This window comes from Condylura cristata, unplaced genomic scaffold (assembly GCF_000260355.1).
Source record: "Condylura cristata isolate star-nosed mole 26May11 unplaced genomic scaffold, ConCri1.0 scaffold00001, whole genome shotgun sequence".
Lineage (NCBI taxonomy): Eukaryota > Metazoa > Chordata > Mammalia > Eulipotyphla > Talpidae > Condylura > Condylura cristata.
Window position 1 is genome coordinate 86,942,160 of NW_004567102.1, and position 19,826 is coordinate 86,961,985.

The 19,826-nt window shown below is 54.6% G+C and overlaps 1 protein-coding gene across 1 annotated transcript in view; it reads left to right on the top strand.

Moving 5' to 3' along the window:
* IGF2R (insulin-like growth factor 2 receptor) overlaps nt 1-19,826 on the top strand; it is a 112,992-nt gene that overhangs the window by 32,686 nt on the left and 60,480 nt on the right. The window contains exon 3 of the mRNA XM_012735188.1: nt 15,367-15,506. Within this exon, the coding sequence (XP_012590642.1) occupies nt 15,367-15,506 (140 nt within the window). The remainder of the gene's footprint in view (nt 1-15,366; nt 15,507-19,826) is intronic.

Here is a 19,826-nt window from a genome sequence, read left to right on the forward strand (position 1 = left end):
CCCCTGCGGTGACACCCTGCGGGCGCCCTCGCGCCCCGCGCCGGCCCTTCGGCCGCGGTGCGCCCGCGAAAGTTGGAGGGCGCAGGAACTACAGCTTCGCTTTGTTCCCACTGCACGTTTTCCCCAAAGTTCCGCGGGCGCGTCCCCTTGGGTGGGGAAGCACTGGCCCGCACGAATGGCCTTGGAGATGGGGATTTTGGTGTCTTGTGCTGACTGATTTCCTCCGTGTGGGTTTCTGTTTGATCTTTAAAGTCCTTTTTCTGCAGGTGACTTCTTTGCCCCCCTTTTGATGGGGGAAGGGTGGGGGGATGGCCACGTTATATTGGCCTCCAAGACTTGACCCTTCACTTCTAGCTAGGGAGCCTAACTTCCTGTCTAGTTGCTCACATGATGTCATTGTCTATGGGTGGATTATTGAAGTGGCGGCTTTACCCCGAGAAGCCTGATTGTATAATCGTAGGGCCCGCGGAGGGCTGCTGTCTTGGCCTGCGGTGCGAGGAGTCCCGCCTGGGAAACTGCCAAGTCTTGAGAGTTTTCACGACCGTTCAGGATGATGAAAAATGTCGCCTTCATTGATTTTTAAAACTCTCGTCAAAAGGAAGCAGGAGAAAAAGTTGGGAAGGACTAGTGAGCCGTGGGCAGCCCCTGGTGCTAGTAAGCCACGGCTCAGAGAGAAGTTAGGTGGGGCCCACGTTGAGTCTGGGGTGGGTGTGTCCTTCCTTTGTGTAGGGGATGAACAGTCCCGAGTTCAGAACGTGCAAAAATTATTCTAAGGAGAGTGAGGAGGAAAGGACCATAATCTGCCCTTCTTTTTCCTTTTTTTTGGAAGGGGAAAGGCAGGAAGGAGAGGTCACTGCCCACTATTTTATAGATCAGTTGTCTGCCCGGACATACTTAATTACTCAGCTAATGAGCTTGATAGAGAAAAGGGACACAGAGTTACTCAAGTAATGAGCTTGGTGCAGAGAAAGGTGGTGATTTGTACAAGGTCAGGCTTGACATTTTAAAGGCAGAAAGTTTTGGCATAAAGGCAGCCCCGACCATCCTTGAGAAATGAACTCAGCTGGGCTAGCTGTTGGCACACTGGAATTCATTTAATTGTTAAGCTCACACTTGGTCTCGAGGGTAGACCCGGCTGGGGGGAGGGGCGTCCGGGCGGGGCTTCCTCGTGCTTCAGGTTAAGGGGGGGGGGGTGATTTGAGCTGGCTGGGAGCCTCATTTCCCTGGGGACCTGGGCCTGCTGGCTCAGTGTGAAGGGCTGTGGCCACCCTCACGTGTGGGCAAATTTAGCAGATGATCTGGGGATGGTTCACATGGTGCCAAGATGTGCTTTCTTAGAGGCTGGTGCGTCTAGTTTTCTTTAGTCACCTGGGAGTTGCGTCCTCCCCCCTCCCGCAGCTGCCCTGTGGAGTCTTCCCCAGCCACGTGTAATCTCTACTCGAACCCAATCCCTGCTGAGTGAAGTTTTTGTGTTTGTTCCTGTTTTACATGGAGACCTTGGCTTAAATACTTGTTAAAAAAAATACTTGTTAAGACTTTTCCCCCCTGTGGGAGGGAGGAGGCATCAATAATCGGTGTACTTTAAGAGATAACACTGGCTGAGCGTTCCATACCTCCTGCACGTGTCTGAAGGCTGGCACTGGGAGCTGATAACTTTTAAAATCCAGTTCTTAAAGTTCTGCCAGGTCTCAAAGCAGGGTGTGATGTATTAAGTTGCCTTTTAATGCCATTACCTGGTGTCCATTTGGCTGACATGTGAATACTCACCCCGCTCTCTATTCTGAGCAGGAAAGTGGTCTCTGCAAGTGTTAGTTAGTGTTTGTTTTTGGCAGTTTGGCTGGTGGCACACACAGACATTACATTAAGCGTCTTGCTCATTTCTGGTTGCTGCTGGGGGGGGGGGGCCGGGGAACCCATCTGCTAGCCCTGAAGGGCTTGCCCAGACACTGCGGCCCTCTCAGCACCCATGTGGCAAATTCTTGTCTCTGAACAATGGAGTTTGGTTTCTGGGGACCCACCCCTCCTGCCAAGCCAGCTCCCTAGAACCCAGAGGATTCTGATCCTCTGATCTGTCAGGGCCACCCTTGGGGTAGTTGGGGGTGCTTTGGGGGTGCTGCTGGGCACCTTTTTCCCCCTCAGGAGGTGGAGCGCTTCTAGGGAGGGGTAGAGGAAATCGAGAGGGCAGTTTGGCCGCAGCTTTCCCGCTCCCACAGCACTGGAGAGGCCTCCACAGGCCCTGCAGGGAGAGGCAAGTTTCCCCACGCGTCCGGCCCCAAGAAGCACCTGGATAAGTGGCTGTTCTTTGGCGAGACTCAGTCACAATGTCCTTAAACTTCGAGGGGGTTGCTGTGCCAGCTGAGTCCTGTGCTCAGGGATACTGGGGACTCTCGATCCATGGCTTCTTGGCAGGTGGCGTGCCAGTTGAAAGACCTTCCAGTGTGCCTGCCTGCCTGCCTGGGAAATGGCATGTCCAGAGCTCCCAAGGGCCCAGAAGGGTTGTTCTGGCCGGAACCATTGGGAGCAGGGACTTGGCCCTGGGGGAGGGGGGGAGGCGCCAGGTAGTGCCCAGGTCCCAGAGCCGGCTGCCGCTTCACCCAGTCTGTCAGGCGCCCCCTTGGCTGCTCATAGGTGCGTGCACCCCCCTGGGCGCCACACCTGAGCATGGTCAGGGAGTCAAGCACTTTGAAATTTATTCAGGATAGGCCTTCCCTAACGGTTGGGGTACACGTGCTGGAAAGTTTCGATTATATTGAGGACAGGAGAATAATGAAGCCAGCTGGGAGTTGAGGCGTTTCAGTTGCCATTTCTGAGGAGATGTTTTCCCCGCGATTTTTCCGGAGGACCGGTGCTTGTGCCAAGTACTTTGGGCCACATGTGAGAGCGGGACCCCGTCCATGTGCGTATCTGCTCCTGCAGGGCGCGAGCGGGAGCCAGGTGTCGGCCACGGCGCGCAGCGTCCTGCAGTTGGGCAGCGGCCGCGGGCTCCTGGCGCCAGCTCCCTCCTGCAGGCCAGTCCCTGGGCTGTGCTCTGGAGACGGGTGTTTCAAAGTGGGGCCTGAGAACATCACTTTCAGTGTTCTCATCTTCATCCTGATCTTGGCACGTGGAACTGCATTGTTCTGGGCAGGGCGGGCTCAGCGCGTCCCGCACCTCAGCGCGTCCCGCACCGGCGCTGGCGGGAGCGGCCTTGCAGTTTCCCGCTGTTCTTTCCCCTTTTATCGGGAAAGGAAAAGTGCCCTGTGGCCCAGCACGCGCTGGCGCTCACTCTCCCTCTCCCACCTGGCACCAGTGGGGGCGAGGAGGCGGTGGTGGCCGGGCTGGCTGGGCCCGTGGCCTGGGAGGGCCTGGGGCTTGCTGGGGTGCCTCTCCCGGCTGTCCTGGCTCGGTGATTTAGGGGTCATTCACTCTCCCTGTGTTTCTCAAGCGATGGGGTGCAAGGAGTGGGAGGAGCTGGCGCTGGAGGGGTGACCCCACACACTTCATACTGCACTGGGGTCCCAGAGGACCACTGGCCAGAACCGCCCCCCCCCCCAGGGCGGCAGCAACCACCAACACCCTCTCTCCCTTATTTTTGTTAATTTAGAATAACATGTCATCAGTTTTCATTTTTGTTTTGATCCAAGAGTCATCTCCCTGTCACTAGTTCTGGGCCCTGATGAGTGAAGCCATTGTGTGAGTTTCTGGGGGTGTCTGTCGACATGCACTCCTGGGGTGGGGGCGACGGGGGCCTTGGGGAGAGCTGGGGGTGGCGCGGAGGGGCGCCACGGCGGCTGTCCGGCCCACCCGTCCCCCGCGCTCCAGATGGCTCACGTTCTGTCAGCACTTGCCCTTATCAGTCTTCTACATGCTAGTCGTCCCGTGGGGTGGGGGCGGGGGCGCCCCAGTGAGGGCGGGATTTACTTCCTGCCGCCGGCACCTGGGGTCTCGCTGGGCTTGCAGGAATGTCCTCCCCCCTCCCGCCGTCGCGCCTTGGCCGTTTGGATGTCCTGTAGGGTCTGTTAAAAACCATCCTTTGCTCTCCATTCCTTAATCAAAAATTTTGGGTCGTCTTCTTGAGTTTTAAGGTTTTTCAGTGTCTTCTGGGCCCACGCCCTTCCCTAGGCATGTATAATTTGTGTCACGCATATTTTCTCTAGTTTTGCACTTACCTTTTAATTTTCTTAATATGTCTTTTGAAGAACAGATATTTTGAAAATTTTCATGAATTTCAAATTATTTTTTCCTTTGTGAGTTATGCTTATTACAGCCTAAGAAGCACCCCCTGCCCCCAGGCCAGCACTGCCAGTCAGCATGGGGGAGTCTGCTGGACGAGTGCACTGTTAGCTTTCAGCCGCAGCCCTGGGCTCTGCCCCGTGCACCCATAAATGCCAGGGGTACCCCCACCCCATACCCCTGGTCTAGTGACAGACAAAAATGTCTCCAGGCAGTTAAAATGATTCCTTGGGGACAAAATTACCTTCAGCTGAGACCCACTGTTCTGCTCCAAGATTTTCTCTTTGTTTCTAGAAGTTCTGTAGTTTGCACTGATGTTTAACCCTGGGTCAGTGTGCATGCTGATTTCTATGTATGCATGTTGCGAGGGAAAAGATGGAGGCTAACTCCCCGGAATATGTTTCGTTCTCTTTACTGATGTTCTAGTAGGATGCACACAGCTGCTTTTAAGCTTTTCTTTACTGTGCTGTTCTTGACTGAATTTGGTGTTACGGCTGTGCTTGCTTTGTGGGGGAAAAAAGTAACTAGCTTGTAGTATTTCACGTGCCTTAGACCAGTTGGTTCAAGATGGACATTTTCTCTTCGCTAAATTTGGTGGTACTCCCCAGTGAAGCTGCCTGGGTCGGAGCCTTTTGGAGCTGGGGTACAGTGGAAGAGGAGCTTTAATTACATCTCAGTTTTATGTCCTTTTTTCAAATTTTCTTCTTTTGGACCAGGTTTGAAAAGCTGTATTTTGCTAACTTTTGTCATTTAAAGTTGATGTACATGTAAATATCTAGACTACTACCCTCCCATATCTACCTACACAAATTAAAAAAACAAAAACAAAAAAACAAAACCCTGTGGTTTCTCTGTGTATTTTCTTTCCCTTAATTGGATTTACTAGATATTTGCTTGCCTTTTTGAGTCTTAGAAATAAATTTTGTTTACCACTTTTATCAGCATTTATTTTCAACTTGTTGATTTCTGTAGTTGCTAACTTCCCTCTTATTTTTCCTTTTTCATTTGAGTTGAGAGCTTAGACCTTTTATCTTAAATCCTTCTCACACAGCTGGGAAACTAACTTGAAGGCAGAGGCGCGACAGCAACCCCAGGCCCAGTATAACCCAGGTGTTGACATAATGTTTTCCCCTAAAGTTCTTTTTATTTTTCTTAGTTGAAGCAACGCAACATCGCTTGCGACGTGACGTGGGTTTCAAGTGTACCCCCATCGCCAAAAGCCTGGTTCCCACCCTCCGCTGTGCAGGTGACCTGGCCCCTCAGTCCCCGGAATATCTCCTTTTCCCTCTAGGCTCTTTCAGGTCCAGCTTGCCTCTCATTTCTAAGCTCCCGCCTCCTGAAAGTGGGCTTCTCCCCTCGTTGAGACCAGTAAGTGACTAAGTGACGGAACTTCTTGACAGTTTCCTTGTGCCCCACCTGCCTATGTGGGGGTGCCCTGCGCATCTGGAAAATTGTTCTCACACTGCGTCAGTCAGTCTCATCAAGTGGCTGTGGCTTTTCTTTGTGGTCACTCACTAGTCTCGCCTGATCTGTCTATTGTACTTTGTATCCGGTTGCTCTTGGTCCTGCGTCCCTCACAGCCTTGTGACTCTTGTTTAAACTTCAGCAAGGTCCGCAGTTGGTGTAGACACAGCTCTGCGGGTTCTCTCCTGACGCCCGTGCTCTCGTCAGCCCTGGGGCGCTAGATCACGTTTGCGCTTGCCGCTGGGCTTTCTCCTGGGGCCCGTTTCTGTCTTGGGGAAGCCATCTCGTTTTCACAGCGTGGGTGCCCTTCTGACGCCAGGCAGCTCCTCGTGGTCCGGACATTTGCCTCCCCCACCTCTGCTGCAGCTGTGTGTGGGGGTGGAGGGTCTGCAGCCGCGGTTGGCCCTTGGCCAGAGATTTTGGGGGGAGGCTGGGGAGGGGAGGACGGGCCTCTGGCTGGCCTCTGAGCCCAAGGTGCCTTTTCTCCTTAAGTCTCCCGCCCAGAGGCAGCTGCTGAGTCCCCATGGATGGTGGGGGCAGCGCCCCAGCCCGCCTGCAGCTGGGATCCGGTGGGCCGTGGCAAATCCCTTTCTGCCCCGGGTCTCAGTTTCCTCCCCAGGAGAGGTGATTCAGCTTTGCGCAGCACCGGCACGGTCCAGATTTTGAGTCTAGTGCCTGCCCTGGCTAGGTGGAGCTCTTTGGGGGCCTTGGAAGGGCGGGATGGTTACAGTCCTTGTCCTCCCGGCTTTCCTGTCTGGGAGTCACACTGGGGTGCTAATGGTGTTTGTAGGGTTTGGGTGATAATTGCCACCATTTGCAAGTGCCTGGCTCCCCGGGAGCTCCCCCAGGGGCTGCCTTTTAGCTGTTAGAGAGCGGCCATCACTCCTGGTATTTTAGCTCTGTTACTCCACACCCCGCTCCCCATTAGTGCCTTGGGGTTTCTGCCTCAGTTCGAGAGCTCTTTGCTTTATCTGTTTTACACATCGACATTCCATGTGAGAGTCCTTTGTGAGAAAGAAATGTTACTGTCATTAAGAAAGGCCTCCAAACCGCTGGGTGAGGTGTGCCTTGGGGTCCCTCTGCATCTTGAATTCCACGGTTTTGCTGTATGTATCCCTCGGGATTCCTGCAGTCGGGGATGTGGCGGGAACGCAGCGCCCGCCCTCCAACAACCGGGAGGTGTGGGGTTTGGGCAGGCGCCAGGTGCCATATGTCAGGGCGGGCCGCGGGCCCTGGCCTGTCCTGGCGGTTTTCTTGGCTCCCCCTCCTTCCTGTGGTGGCTGTGGCGGGTGCACCGTCCAGGGGAGAAGAGAGAGCCTCCTTGTTCATCTCCTACAGGAGTCCCGGGGCCTCAGTGGACTTCTGCGTGGGTGTCGGTGGTCAGAGGGGCCCCGTCCCCCTCAGCCCTCACAGGCTTCCCTGGGAGGGTGTCGGGCCTGTTGTGGGCGGGACAGGCATGGGCGAGGGGGGGACGAGAAGGCCCTCAGAGGGAGAATCGGCCGGGCCAGACAACCTAAAAGACAGCCCGCAAAGGCTGGTGTTTGGAGTTCCAAAGCGAGAATCAGATGCCCGAGAATCAGATGCCCGTTTTCACCCTGCGGGAACCAGGGGCCGCGGGGTTGGTGTGAAGTCTTCCCTGTGGGGTGGGCCCGGTCCCCTCGGTCGCACTGGCGAAGCCTGCCCCCTGCCTCTGCTGTGGTGTGCCTGGCAGCGGCCTTCCTCAGGGCCCACTCCTGCCCTGCTCCTCCCTCCAGACAGGGGGGGCCTGGGGGAGGGTAGTGGCCAGGGGAGGGGGCTCCTGCAGACAAGTGGGGACCTCCTTTCACTGTGACCCCTTTTCATTTTTCATGCCGCCCCTGTGTGCTTCAGTGCACCCCAACTGTGGGGAGAGCAGCCCTAGGTTTCCATTGTTCGTACACTTCATTTGCTGGCGTCTGTCTGGCCATCTCTGCTCCAGAGCCAGCTACACATTTGAAAGCATTCTTTTCTCCCCAAAATGAAAGCCACTCCCAGCTCCTCACCCCTGGACTGCAGACAGAGCAGCAGCCGCCAGGATGGAAGTGCTGAAGGAGTGGGTTTCTAGAAGTGACAGGGGTGCGTCCCTGAGTCACCCGGCCCGGCCCTCGAGGCTCCCTGCCCCCGCCGTCCCCTTACTCACCCGCAGTGAAAGCCAGCGGGGCTCCCTGAGCTCCCTGCGGGGAGGAGGCCGAGCTCACGCGTGGGCTTGGCCGGGCCAGGGGGGCTGTGCAGAGGCGCCCTTGCCCAGGGCTGGGTGGTGGAGGTCGCGGGACCCAGTGGCAGGTCACTCAGTCCCCACAGGGGCTCCCCGATTCTCAGTGCTTTTGAGGACCAGGTGAGATTATGCTGCATTTTTTCACATGCACGGAAGGCGAACCCCGACTTGGCTCACGAGTCACGAGGAAGGGAAGCAGTGTCTCCTCCTCTCACCGGGTCAGGTTTGCTGGCTTCAGCGCCTGCAAGGCGTCTTGCTGGTGTCAACCTCACCTTCCTGTGCGCACCCCACCTGGCGGTAACGCCTCGTTAGCAGCAGGGTTCCAGGCAAGCCTCACCAGAGTGAGGAAGGAAGATGCGCGTGTGGTCAGCGTCTAAAGGAAACGGGGGCCTGGGGTTTTCTGGGGAGTTGACTAGGCGCTGGGCACTGAGGTCTGGATTCTGCCCATGGCCTGGTTGACTTTCAAGGCATCTGAGTGCAGACATCTCTGTAATTACGGAGTCCAGCTTGTAATCCAGCCTCCTTTATGCATACGAGGAAGAAAGTATGAGAACATCCGGATAATTGCGCCCATTTAAGTAAATGGGCGCAGAGCAGGGTTTAGGGCTGGGATCCTGGCTTGCAGCCAGAGCCCAGCGTTGCTCTCAGCAAAAACGGCTGCAGGTGAAGCAGCAGAGGGAGGCAGAAGGGAGGCCAGGTCTTTTGTGTTGCGGGCTGTGCCAGCACCTCAGAATCAGCCCACCTTGTGATGCAGCAGGCCCCAGGAAGAAAGCGCCCAGTTCCCCCCGCCCTCGAGCCCGGGCCCTGCCCCACGGCAGCTGTGTGTCCTCCCGTCCCGGTGCGTCCTCGTCCTGAGCCCCTGGTCTAGACTTGGCCCCAAGTCGGCCCTGCGCCTGACCTCTCCCCTTGGAGTTGCGACCCCGAGTCGGGGTGTTCTTCAGGGGCCCCAGCCTAGCGGCCTGCTTTTGTAGACGCAGCGTTCACGCTCTCGGAAGCTGCTGCGGATCGGAGGGAAGACAGAGCTCACGGTCTCCCAGACCTGCTTTTGGTCTTGGTTTTTTCTCCCAGTGATCTTGTGGGGTGCTCAGTTTTCTAGGAAGTTGGGGCTTAGAGGTTAAGTGTATCTGTAGCGCGGGGGCTGGACTCAGGCGCTAGCCCCTCCGCTCGCCCATCCCATCTCACAGGAGCCCTGCAGGCCCCTGGGGGTGCACTCCGGGTGCCCACCACCGCCTCTTTTCCAGCCCAGTCTCGAGCCCTGGCTTCCTGCTCCCAGGCCCGGCCTAAGCCAGGAAACTGCGAAGGCTCACGTCTGGCACGTCTTTGCTTTTTTTTTTTTGGGTCGGGGCCCCTATCTATCCGCAGCCTGCGGGCTGGTTTGAATAGGAAGTGAAGCACTTCCTTATGAGCCCGGAGTCCAGCCGGCGAGTCCAGCCCGCTCTCGGCCCGCAGCCTCGGACCAGGGCTCGGCCCCATCGCGCCACACAGGTCTCGCTCTCCTAGGGTCACGCACGCTCTGCTCTCCACAGCCGTTGCAAACGTCCATCTTGCAAACCGCCTTTTCCATGCCCTCTCTCCCCTCCCCCACCCCTTCTTAGTTTGGGAGACCGTTCCAGATTTTTGAAGGTTAGTGGGCTGGCTGTACGAGCTGAGAAATGACCCTGTAACGGTACCGTGGTAGCCAGCCAAATGACTTCCCTCACATTCCCTTCGAGAGCTTGCAAGCAGGCGAAGTAGGAAAATCTTTTCGGTGCTCAGATAGGAGACTGTACTTCCTGTGTCCCCGAGTTACTCACTGCCCACTCTGGAGTCTGAAGACTCGCCTTGACCCAGTGACCGGGAGCTGCATCGTGCTTGGAGCGTCGGCTCGTGTATCACCTACTGTTTTTTTTTTTTTAAAGGAAACCAAATTACAGATTCACACATGCTTATTAATTTTACTACTGATTCCATTGTACCTCTCTCCTGCTGTACATTCTGATAATTGTAGGCCAGCAATAAAATGTTTAACGGCCCCTGACTGGCCATGTCACCCTGGGACGCGCAGGGAGTGAGGGAGCTAAGATAGATGGAGAGACTCCGGCCACGTGGCTGGACCGTGGTGATGTGGCGGGCCGCCTGGGGGGCCCTGGGCCCTGGGAGGGAAGGCTCGGCTCCGAGACTTGGGCACGCCGTGCTGCTCCCGAGTCAGCTTTATTTATTCTGTTTTAGTTGTTGGCGGTTTTTTCTTGTAAATTACATTTATTGAGGTAATAGTGATTCACATCAGGCTGTGCTGGCTGTTGTGAACAGGAGAGAGATCCCCGCTTATCTGGCAGGGCGCTGCACTCTGCAGGACTCGGTGCTGACTTAGATGAGCACTCGGAAGCCACGGAAAGGCTCGGCGCGTGGCGAGGGCAGCGGGCGCCAGGGCCTCCCGGTGGCCGGCTTCCTCCGGCCGCGCCGCCTGTGTGTGCCGCCCGGGAGGTGGGCGGTGCACGTGCCCTCGCAGGGCAGAGCGCTGGGAGCAGCGCCCTCCTGTCCGCCGACCGCGGCATCCCTCTCTGGTGGTCTGCCAGCACCTTTTGGGGTATTAGGACATTGACGCCAAACGAGGTTAAAATGGAGCCTCTGTGCCCCGCACAGGCGTCCTGCAGGCGTTCAGCGTGGCAGCACGGCGCCGAGCAGAGCCGCCCGCGCTCTGGGCTGCAGAGGGCCCCCGCCTGTGTGCTCGCCCGGGGTCATTAATCACTGCTGTCCGGGGCGCGTTGCCGCCGAGGAATTCACTGCGAAGCCAGAGGCCCCAGAGCCCCGCCTGTGTGCGGCTCCTGCCCGCCCCCTCCTGTGGGGCCTGCGGGCGCCCAGGGTGCTCCCACGGGGGCCGCCACTCTGGCGGAGTTGGGGCTTTCGAAGGGCACTTCTGCTGAGCTCAGCAGCCCTTTGAGAGGGGCCAGTTGGGGGACAGGACACGGGGCCTGGGTGTGCCCCTCCACCGCGCAGTCCTCAGGCAGCTTGGGAGCAGGGGACTGTTGCGTGGAAGCCGGTGGGTCAGGGAAGAGGGCCTGCAGAAGGCGGGCCTCTGGGGCTTGGCAGTTCACACTGTCCAGAAAGGAAGCGGAGCTCGCTGGGGACAAGAGCGGCGCTCTGTCCACACCTGGGAGCAGCCGCAGCCAGGACAAGCCGTGCTGTGTGGACGGCACGGCGCGGGGTGGCCTGGGCCCCAGCCAGCTCCCCAGCCTTTTTCCGGAGGTCTTCGGGCTCCCTGGAGCTCACTGCCCTGTGCCTGTGTTCTGAGCACAAGAGAGCCCTGGGCTTGAGCTGGTTTGCCGGTGTCAGCATTCTAGTCAAACTATTTCTGAAGCGTTAAGCTTTGGACAACTGAAAATACACAGGCAGTTTACCTTCCCGGAGACACTGCCCTGGGGCCTCGGAGGGCCTGGCTCAGTCTTGCCCTTATCACTTCCTGCGCTGATGTGGGGCCTGGAAATTAGGGTGCAGAGCTGAGGGACTTGGGGTTGAGTTATGCCTGGGCTTTGCTCACTGGACAGGAGAGCATTTGCCGTGATGCCTGCTGTGTCCACTGGCTGTTTCCTCCTCAGCCCCGTCAGTAAATATTGACTCTGTGTCTGCCAGGCCTTGTTCTGGAAGGGAGGGTGCTACTGTCCAGAACACAGCAGAGTTGGGGATACCAGATACCCCAGAAGCCTGGATGATGTACCTCTGGAGATGATGCTGAGGCAGGGGTCAGGTCCAGCCCCGCAGGCCTGCACGTTTGTCCAGAGCTCTCAGGTTGCTTTTAGATGAATTTGGGGTTTTTGCAAGTGGGAGGAGGACATTTGCTAATTACATTTTACACTCTGGGAAATGAGGCACGGACTGGCATGCCCTTGCTAAAAAGCCAGGAGAAGGAGTCTCCTCAGCTGTTGAGGATTTGAGCTGAATTTGGCCCGGGGGACAGGGCTTCTGGGTGATGTGTCTGTGCCCCCTCACAGCCCTGTGTCCCTCTGCCCCAGGTCGGTGGGGGGAACCCGCGCCAGTGACCATGGAGACCTGAGGGGAGTGTGAACCATTTCAAGAAAATGATGCTGGAGCTTTCCTGTGTGTCCTGCTGTAGGGGATGTTTTTACAGTATTCCTCTGTGCGGACATTGCGTGTGTGCGAGAGGTGGACGCTTCCACGCAGCCTGCTGACGTTTTCTTCCAGAGACTTGTTTCTTGCTGAAACTTAGCATCTCACTACAGCTTAGATTTCTCTTTACCCTCATAAGTTGGTCCTCATTTTTTCCCCCTCTCCGTTTCCCCTAAGTCCCGCGTAAATGCAAATGGTGCGCCCAGGACCCAGCCTCCTTCCGCTGGCCTCGGCCACCGCCGCCTCGCCTGGCTGTTAAATGAGTCACGCCGCTGGCTGTGCGTGTCCACTGTGGCACGGGATTTTCTAATGGACAAAGTTTTGGACAAAAATGTATTATTCCTCAAAGATATAATTAAGTTTTATTGCGTTTATAATACTTTTATGGCTCCTGCAGCCAGTCTCTGCTGCCGTAATGTGAACTGGGCCCCGCAAGCGCCAGCTTGGAGTCAGGGGGGATTCGGCTGAGGCTGTTCTGGTGCTGTGGCCTGTAGTCTGGGAAGGAGTCATTCAAGCTCGTCCTTTCTCCAAAAGCTCTGTCAGATATTTGCGTGATTTCCAGGCTTATCTTGAAAAAATACTCTGTGAGTGCACCTCTAGGTGATGACTTAACCAGGCCACATACAAGGACTCGCAGCGGCTTACGGAACACACCTCGTGAGTTTTCAGATGGATTATTTCAACCCAGGGAGGTGCCCTGAGCCCCGTGGTCCTGGTCGCCCGGCACAACCCTTTGTTCACCGGGCAGGCTGAGGTCCTTGGGAACTGGAAGGTTCCGGGGCTGCTGGGCGGCAGATGCCCGGTCCTGGGCTTTCTAGACGCTGAGCATTCCTGCCTTGCTGATGGGAAGGGCGACTCCTCCCCCAGCCTCTCCAGCTGGGGGCTGGTGCGAGGCAGTGCTGGCCCCAGCCTGGAGGAGGGGGCCCCTGAGGTGAGGGGTTAAACAGCCCTGGTGAAAAAAGTTGGTCCTAATTTCCGAGGAAGCGCCTCCCTCCCCATTTCGCATCTTGGTCAATCTAGACAAGCACCCGGGAAAAGCGAATAAAGAAATGTTCTTGGAGTGATACTTCTCTTTCTAGGGATTCTGATTTTCAGAAACTCAGTGCTTTCCCCATTTTGTTGTTTCTCATTGCTTCTGTCCCCCAAACATACAGTCTTCACATTTCTCTTATTTCAAGATCAGCCCTGCGAGAACAGCCGTGGCTTTATGTTTTAGGAAAGCCTGGCAGTTTTTGTGCAGTGTGGACTTCATCTGAGTTGTTTCTTACCTGTCGGTTCTTCCTGAAATACCCTTATTCACCTCGCTCGGCAGCTCAGGAGCTGCCGAGTTTTTACACACGACATCTGGGGTCCTAGAGAAACTGCCATGGCCCCCCACTAGCGATGAGCAGTTTTCTGTAACTAGCCATCATTCGCAGCAGGGTTGACTAGTGAAAGAAAGGAAAGAACAGCCGAGGATCATAAGGAAATCGTCTTCAGGGGTGTTTCCTGCTTCCAGTACAGACTCGTGACTGCATTGTAGGGCCGGGAGGCCCGTGTTCAGGCACTCAGCCGTCCCCAAAACCTAGCCGTCCCCCGCACCCTTCTCTGCTCCTGGGATGCTTCAGACCCCTTTTGCATGGAAGTGCTAGATTCCTTCCCGCCCTGGCCCTGGCCACTGCTCAGCCAGAGCCCCCCTTCCTCTCCTGCCCTGGGGGTTCACTCTTTGTCATTCAGACTCCATCTTAGTTATCCCCTAGGTCTGTCATTTCCGGTCACTAGGTGGGATTATTGGTATTATTTACCTGCTAATTTTCTCCCATCTGTACACTCCGGGAGGGCAGGGCCTTTTTGTGTTGCTCTGTTCTTGACTGTTTTCCTCCCAGCCCTCACTTAAGAAAGTACTTGAATATTTGTGAAGCAAATGAAGGAAAGGCTGGTGGAGGGAACTGGAAACAGACCTTTCCCGTAACGTTCTGGGCTCTGGTGGTGCTTGGGTTACTTTCTTGGGTCTGTTGCCCAGCTGGTCACTCTGTGAGCTTGCCGAGGAAGAAGCAGAGTCCTGAGGTAACTGCTTCCTGCCTGGCATCGCCCCAGGTCCTCAGGAGCGCACCAGCCAGTTTTTCAGGTTTTTCTGAAGTTCAGACGGTGTTGGAACTTCTGGGGAGCTTTCTGCCTCCGCCTGCTCATTTCTCTGTGCGTTCAGCCAGTGCTTCAAGTGGGGACCTCAGTCCCCAGACCTGAGTGCCGGGGGAAGCTTGGCTGCTGCCTGCAGCCCCCGTTGGGGGTTCTGTATGGCCGGATGGGGCAGCTGGGCCGGGAGCCTGCTTGCAGGCAGGGAGGCAGCTCACTGGGGAGTCTGCTGCCCTGGGGCCAACCACGTGGGAGGATGGGGAGCTGGAGAGGAAGGGAGAGAGGGGGCTTGGGAGACGGGGAGCTGGGGAGGGGCCTGCCTCTGCTGGAGATGATCTCCGATGCTTGTGGGTGGTCTCAGGACTGAGCTCTGGCTCCATACTGCTGGGACGGCCAGCCTGAGTATTTCTGATTTAATTTCTCTTCCTTCCTTTCAGCGACACAATTGAATTAAGACTGGATCTTTGCATTTTGCAAGGAACTTTCTAGCCACTTTCTTTACTTCCTGCTCTGTCCTTGAGGAAATGACCCCCACTTTATAAAATGGATAGAACACTCTTCCTGGGAAGAATAGAAAATTGAAAATCATTGTTTTGATAGAGCTGACAAACCATCATTTTGCCCTCATTATTCTGATTGTTTGTTGGTAATGACTCAGTATCTGCCTTGCCAGAGGTTTGACTACTTTGCCTGCAAAATGCCTGGTGCGGGGGACCAGCCACAAGGGGATCCAGTCTAGGTTGATGGAGATTGTCAAGCGTCACAAACTTGTTTCTGTGGGCTTAGTTTGACCTGGCCGTGCTGGAGAGGCCTTCTCAGGGAGAATCACCTCTCGGGCCATAAATAGTTTTAAGTCAAACAAGTGAAAGACAATCCTTTGGCTGCTCAGTGTGATTAGGAAGGTCACTTTCTTACGTGGCATCAAATGTTGCAGTCGCGGAACACAGCTCTTACTTAGCTGAGCTGATAGGCTTAGCCCTAATTTTGAGTACTCGGGTGGTTTTGGAGACAGGCGGCTCCCGTGCGGATTGACGCAGAGCGAGGAGCGAGGTGGTATTTGGTGGTTTCCGCCCTGGCTTTTATTCAGCGTAACATAGTTTGGCTCTAGCGTTTTTGGCTAGTGAAGGGTGCCTTCTAGGTGGTGGTAATCTTAAGCAAACGTGGCTTGAATGTGAAATGAGAGAGAAGTTTAATTATTGGCAGATTGATGACAATGACAAATTGTTTTTCTTCCTTTCCAGTTACACTTGGGAAGCTGTTGATACCAAAAACAACATGCTTTACAAAATCAGCGTCTGCGGAAAGGTGGATGTGCCCCAGTGCGGGCCCTCGAGCGCCGTCTGCATGTACGACAGGCGGGCCAAGAAGTTCCGCTCTGTGGGTGAGTAGGCCGCCCTGGGGTGGCTGCAGGGCCTCAGCTCCGCAAAAGTGACCACACAAGTAGATTTGTGAACATCACATGCATCCAGTGTTTTACAGCAGCTGAAACGCAGGGGGCGGGGACTCCAGGTAGGCTGTCGGGTCACTTCCGCCCGGGCCCTCTGAGCCTCACTGGGAGAACGAGGCGCCTTTGTCTTTGCTGGCAGAAGTGTTCCCTGGGCCCTTCTCCTGTCTCACGTTTGTCTCAAGCCCCTTCCTGACTTTGCTCCCGCCTCACCCCTTTCTCATGGGGCCCAGCCTCCTTCCTCCAAACCTGGCTGCTGTGGCAGCTTGAGTCTCAGGCAATCCAGTCGGTATTTCTGTAGGGTCAAGGTCGTCCTTGGCTTTAGCGTGTCATTGAAATAAAATAGTCCTAAGGGCTAGACGGTCCCAGGCTGTCCTTCCCGGGGCCCCTTCCAGTTCCCCAAATGTCCTCCTTCTGGGCCAGACCCCTTTCTCTGGAGCTGATGAGGGGTCCCGGTTGGGCTGCGTGGATTTCTCTGTGACCTTTGAGCAAAGTGGGGTCGTGGGGGTGGACTGTGGGGAGACGGAGGCTGCGTGCGAGGGGGGGCGGCTCGGAAGCCGGAAGCCAGAAGCAGGCCGTAGGTTGATGTTGGAGCTGGGAGGGCCTGCCAGATGTGGCTGCTGTGTGTGCCATTTTGAATGGAAAGCACAGCCAGCCTAAGGTTGGGGGCTCTGAGAGTGGGGTGAGTGGGGCTGAGGCTGAGCCTGAGCCCTGGTGGGGCTCCTTTCCTGGCGAGGAGGCTGTTTAGACTGGCAGACATGGGGAGAGGGATTTGTGGGCCAGGGTAGAGATCTAGAAAGCACCAGATTCTGAGCCCTTGGGTCAAACAAAGGTTACTTACACTATTTTGTCACCTACTTAAATAATTGGCAAACGAGGGAGCCATTCTCCTGGTTGGGATCTTACGGTGATTCATGGAGAGAGGCCACAGTGGGGGCCTGGCCCCTCAGCTGTTCACGGAGAAGAAAACTATGTATCCTCTCTACTTCATGATCATGCTTGCTCGAGGTGCTTTTCCTTCTAATGAAAGTGTTGTCCAGGCTGTGGTGCAGCCCACGGTAGAACGTGCTGTGACACACATGACAGGTTCAGTCGGGTGGCAAGCTGGGTGGTGTGCCAGGTGGGCAGCGTTGGGGAAGTGATGTGCTAAAGCTGGGCGGAGTGGCGGCCCAAGGGGGAGGCAGGAGAGTACTGGAAGAGGTGAAAGCTGAGGTACCGGCGAAGTTAAGGGTGATCTCAACCCGGAGTGCCTAGTCTCATTTTCTAGTCCCAGATACAGATGACACACACATGCCCGGCGTTTCGAGCTCCCCAGGACGGGTGGTGCTTGACGTGATGCCCACGGCACGGGCAGTCAGTGCCCGGCTCTTCCACCCAGGAGTCAGAGCAGCAACAGCGCGTGCGAACGAGAGGGCGCGGACACAGCACAGGCCGCCGTGGTCAGCTCTACTGTCGCTAGCTCGTCAGACAATGGAAGTTCCCAGTGTGCTGCTATGAATTCAGGTTTATGACTAAATAAACTTGTCATACACTTACGAAGTCGTTTTCTAAATAAAATTTCATTGAATTCATTTAACAGCTTTTGAAGTTTAGTGATTTCATGTTCCTCCTCCTCATAAATGAAGACACAAGAACACAAGAATAGTAGCTGGCCCAGAGGTTGCCTGGTCATGGCTCCAGAGCCCAGGTCACATCAGATGTTTTAGTGGAGAAATGGGACCGACGACGGGAGCCGTGACTCCGAGAACACCACCGAGTGACACTGCCACCGAGGCAGAGAGCTGGCTAGGAGAAGAAGAGCTTGCGTAGAAATAGACCCAAATATCTATGAGGACTTACATGCACAACCAAAAACTTGAGTGTAGTTAACAGAAGTGACAGGTGCAGTCAGGGTAGTGGGGCCTTAGACAACTCAGGTAAAACTTAAAAGTAACGAGACAATAAAACGGTGGAAAAACCCCAGTAAAATAGAAACACAGTCTGGAGGAGTAAGAGCATCTCTTACTATAGGATAAGACAAAGCACCCAGGGAAGCCGTGGTGAAGTCTGAGCACAGGCACCTTGCAAGAGAGGACGAGCAGCCGGCCACGAGCGGCGTGGATGCCATGGGGCATCGCCTGGCCCCGCCCCCTCCGTGCACACTGGCAGAGGTTGAAGTGGTTGAATCACGGTGCTGGAGAGCCCACAGCGGGCACATTGCTATTTTGCTAGAAAAGCCAGCTTTCTAGAACCCTTTTGGGAAGACACTTGCTGTGAGTCTAGAGTGCCCATAAGAGCAGTTTTTGTCCTTACGAATGAATGGTGAGCCCTCAACTTTGGTCTAAACTGTAGTACACTAATTTTGAATGAGAAAGTCTTTCATTTGTTCTTCCCTAGACAATGACCTTGTTACATAGGAAAATCTAGCAGCGCATCGAGATCATATTTCTTTAGGGCTTGTCAATGGCATTTGGTCCCATTTACATATTTTCAAATTACCCTCACATTTTAAAATGTATATGTTTTTTACACGTGATTTCCTATATCCAATCCTAACAACGAAAACTTAGTACAAGTAAGAATTCTTATAAATTCAGTAACTTCAGAATTCTTATAAATTCAAAACCTTCAGATTATAAACAACTTAATTCCTTTTTTCTTCCCCTCCTTCCCACCTCTTTTCCAAGTTGTTTTGCTTTGCACTGTTTCATTGGTAATGAGTTGCAAGCTTGAATTTTCTAAGTCTTGGAGTTCAAAACTTCTGCCTCTAAAGAAATACCATCAAGGTCTTTAATACAGAAAATCTAGCATAAAAAGAATAACAACAAACAAGTCCAAATCAATTGCTCATCCTCTTTGGCGTTATAACACTTAAACACCACAAAATACACCGAGTGTGTTAACATTCTTCCCGTCATGCCCAATATTTATTTGTATTGTGGTTTTAATTTAGTTTCCCTGAGGGTTAAAAATCTACACGCCTGCAGAGAGATGTGACTAGCCCATTTAACGGAGGGAACATACCCAGCGTGACCTTGCCCACCAGTGCCTGGGTTCCGCTGGCGCTGGGTGTTGGTGCCTGCCGGGAGGGATGTGGCTGCAGGGGGCTTCAGGAGCCTGCCCTTGACCTCAGCTGGCGTTTGTGTTTCAGCTCTGTACACTCACAGGAATGCGGCCCCCACTAATCGGGCTGGTCCCTGGATTGCATTTTGCGTCATCCTAAGCCCCTATTCTTTCATTTTCTTAAAACCTTTAGAGATTTATGCTGTCTGGTTAAGCTAGGGATCTAACTCATGTTTTTATCTCATTTATGGACTTTTCTGATAGTCTGACAGTATGTTGAAATGTAAAACATGCATTCCCCAAACCTACTTTTGTACGTTTACCCAATAGAGGAATTAGTCCTTAATGTAGCTTTCTGTTCACCATCTTTTTGACAGCATTGTAAACTGCGGCAAATACGCTGGAAAATCTGACTGTACCGGGATAACGAATAAATCACATTTTGCTCTGATTTACTTGGTTAAACTATTTCTTACAGATACATGTAAAATTATATTTTAAACAACCAACATTTAATATCCATTTATTTGTAACAAATATTCGAACGAATCAATCACAAAACAGACAAAAACCCCTTTTCTCACGGAGCTCACATTCTAGTGGAGTGGGAGGCGACGCAACAAGGCCAGTATGCACCCGGGTGTGATAAGGCTGTGGAAGAGACGGGAGCAGTCAGAAGCACTGCAGGTCTTAGGAGGACGTGTTCAGAAATATTCACGGCAGTTAAGTGTCCTGGAAAGGGACATTTAAGCAAAGACTTGGAGCCCAGGGAATGAGTCAATTGACTCGGGGGTACAGCCAGTGCAGGAGACCGGGGAGTATTTGGGGAGGGGATCGGTGGTAGCAAGAATAGAAATTTCTTTTAAACAGTAGGAATATAAAGAGCACAAAAATGAGCAGCAGTAGCTGGAGGGAGAACTTGGGTGGAGGATTCTTTCTTAACGTGGTCGAGTAACACGGGACCAGTACTCCAAGCACACGACACAGTACAGAAGGGCCGAGTGGGGGCTGGCGAGGGAGGCCTTGCTCCAGCACATTGGTAACTAGCACGGAGAGGGTTGCCTGCCCGTCTGGCAGGCTCTAAGTGAGGTGCCGCAGAGGCCCGGCGGCAGAGCGGTGGGCCCCGACGCCGCCAGCGAGCTTGCGATTGCCAGGCCTTGCGGCCTCAGCGAGGTCGAGTTGCCGCGAGCTCGGCTGGGCTCGGCCGGGCGCGCC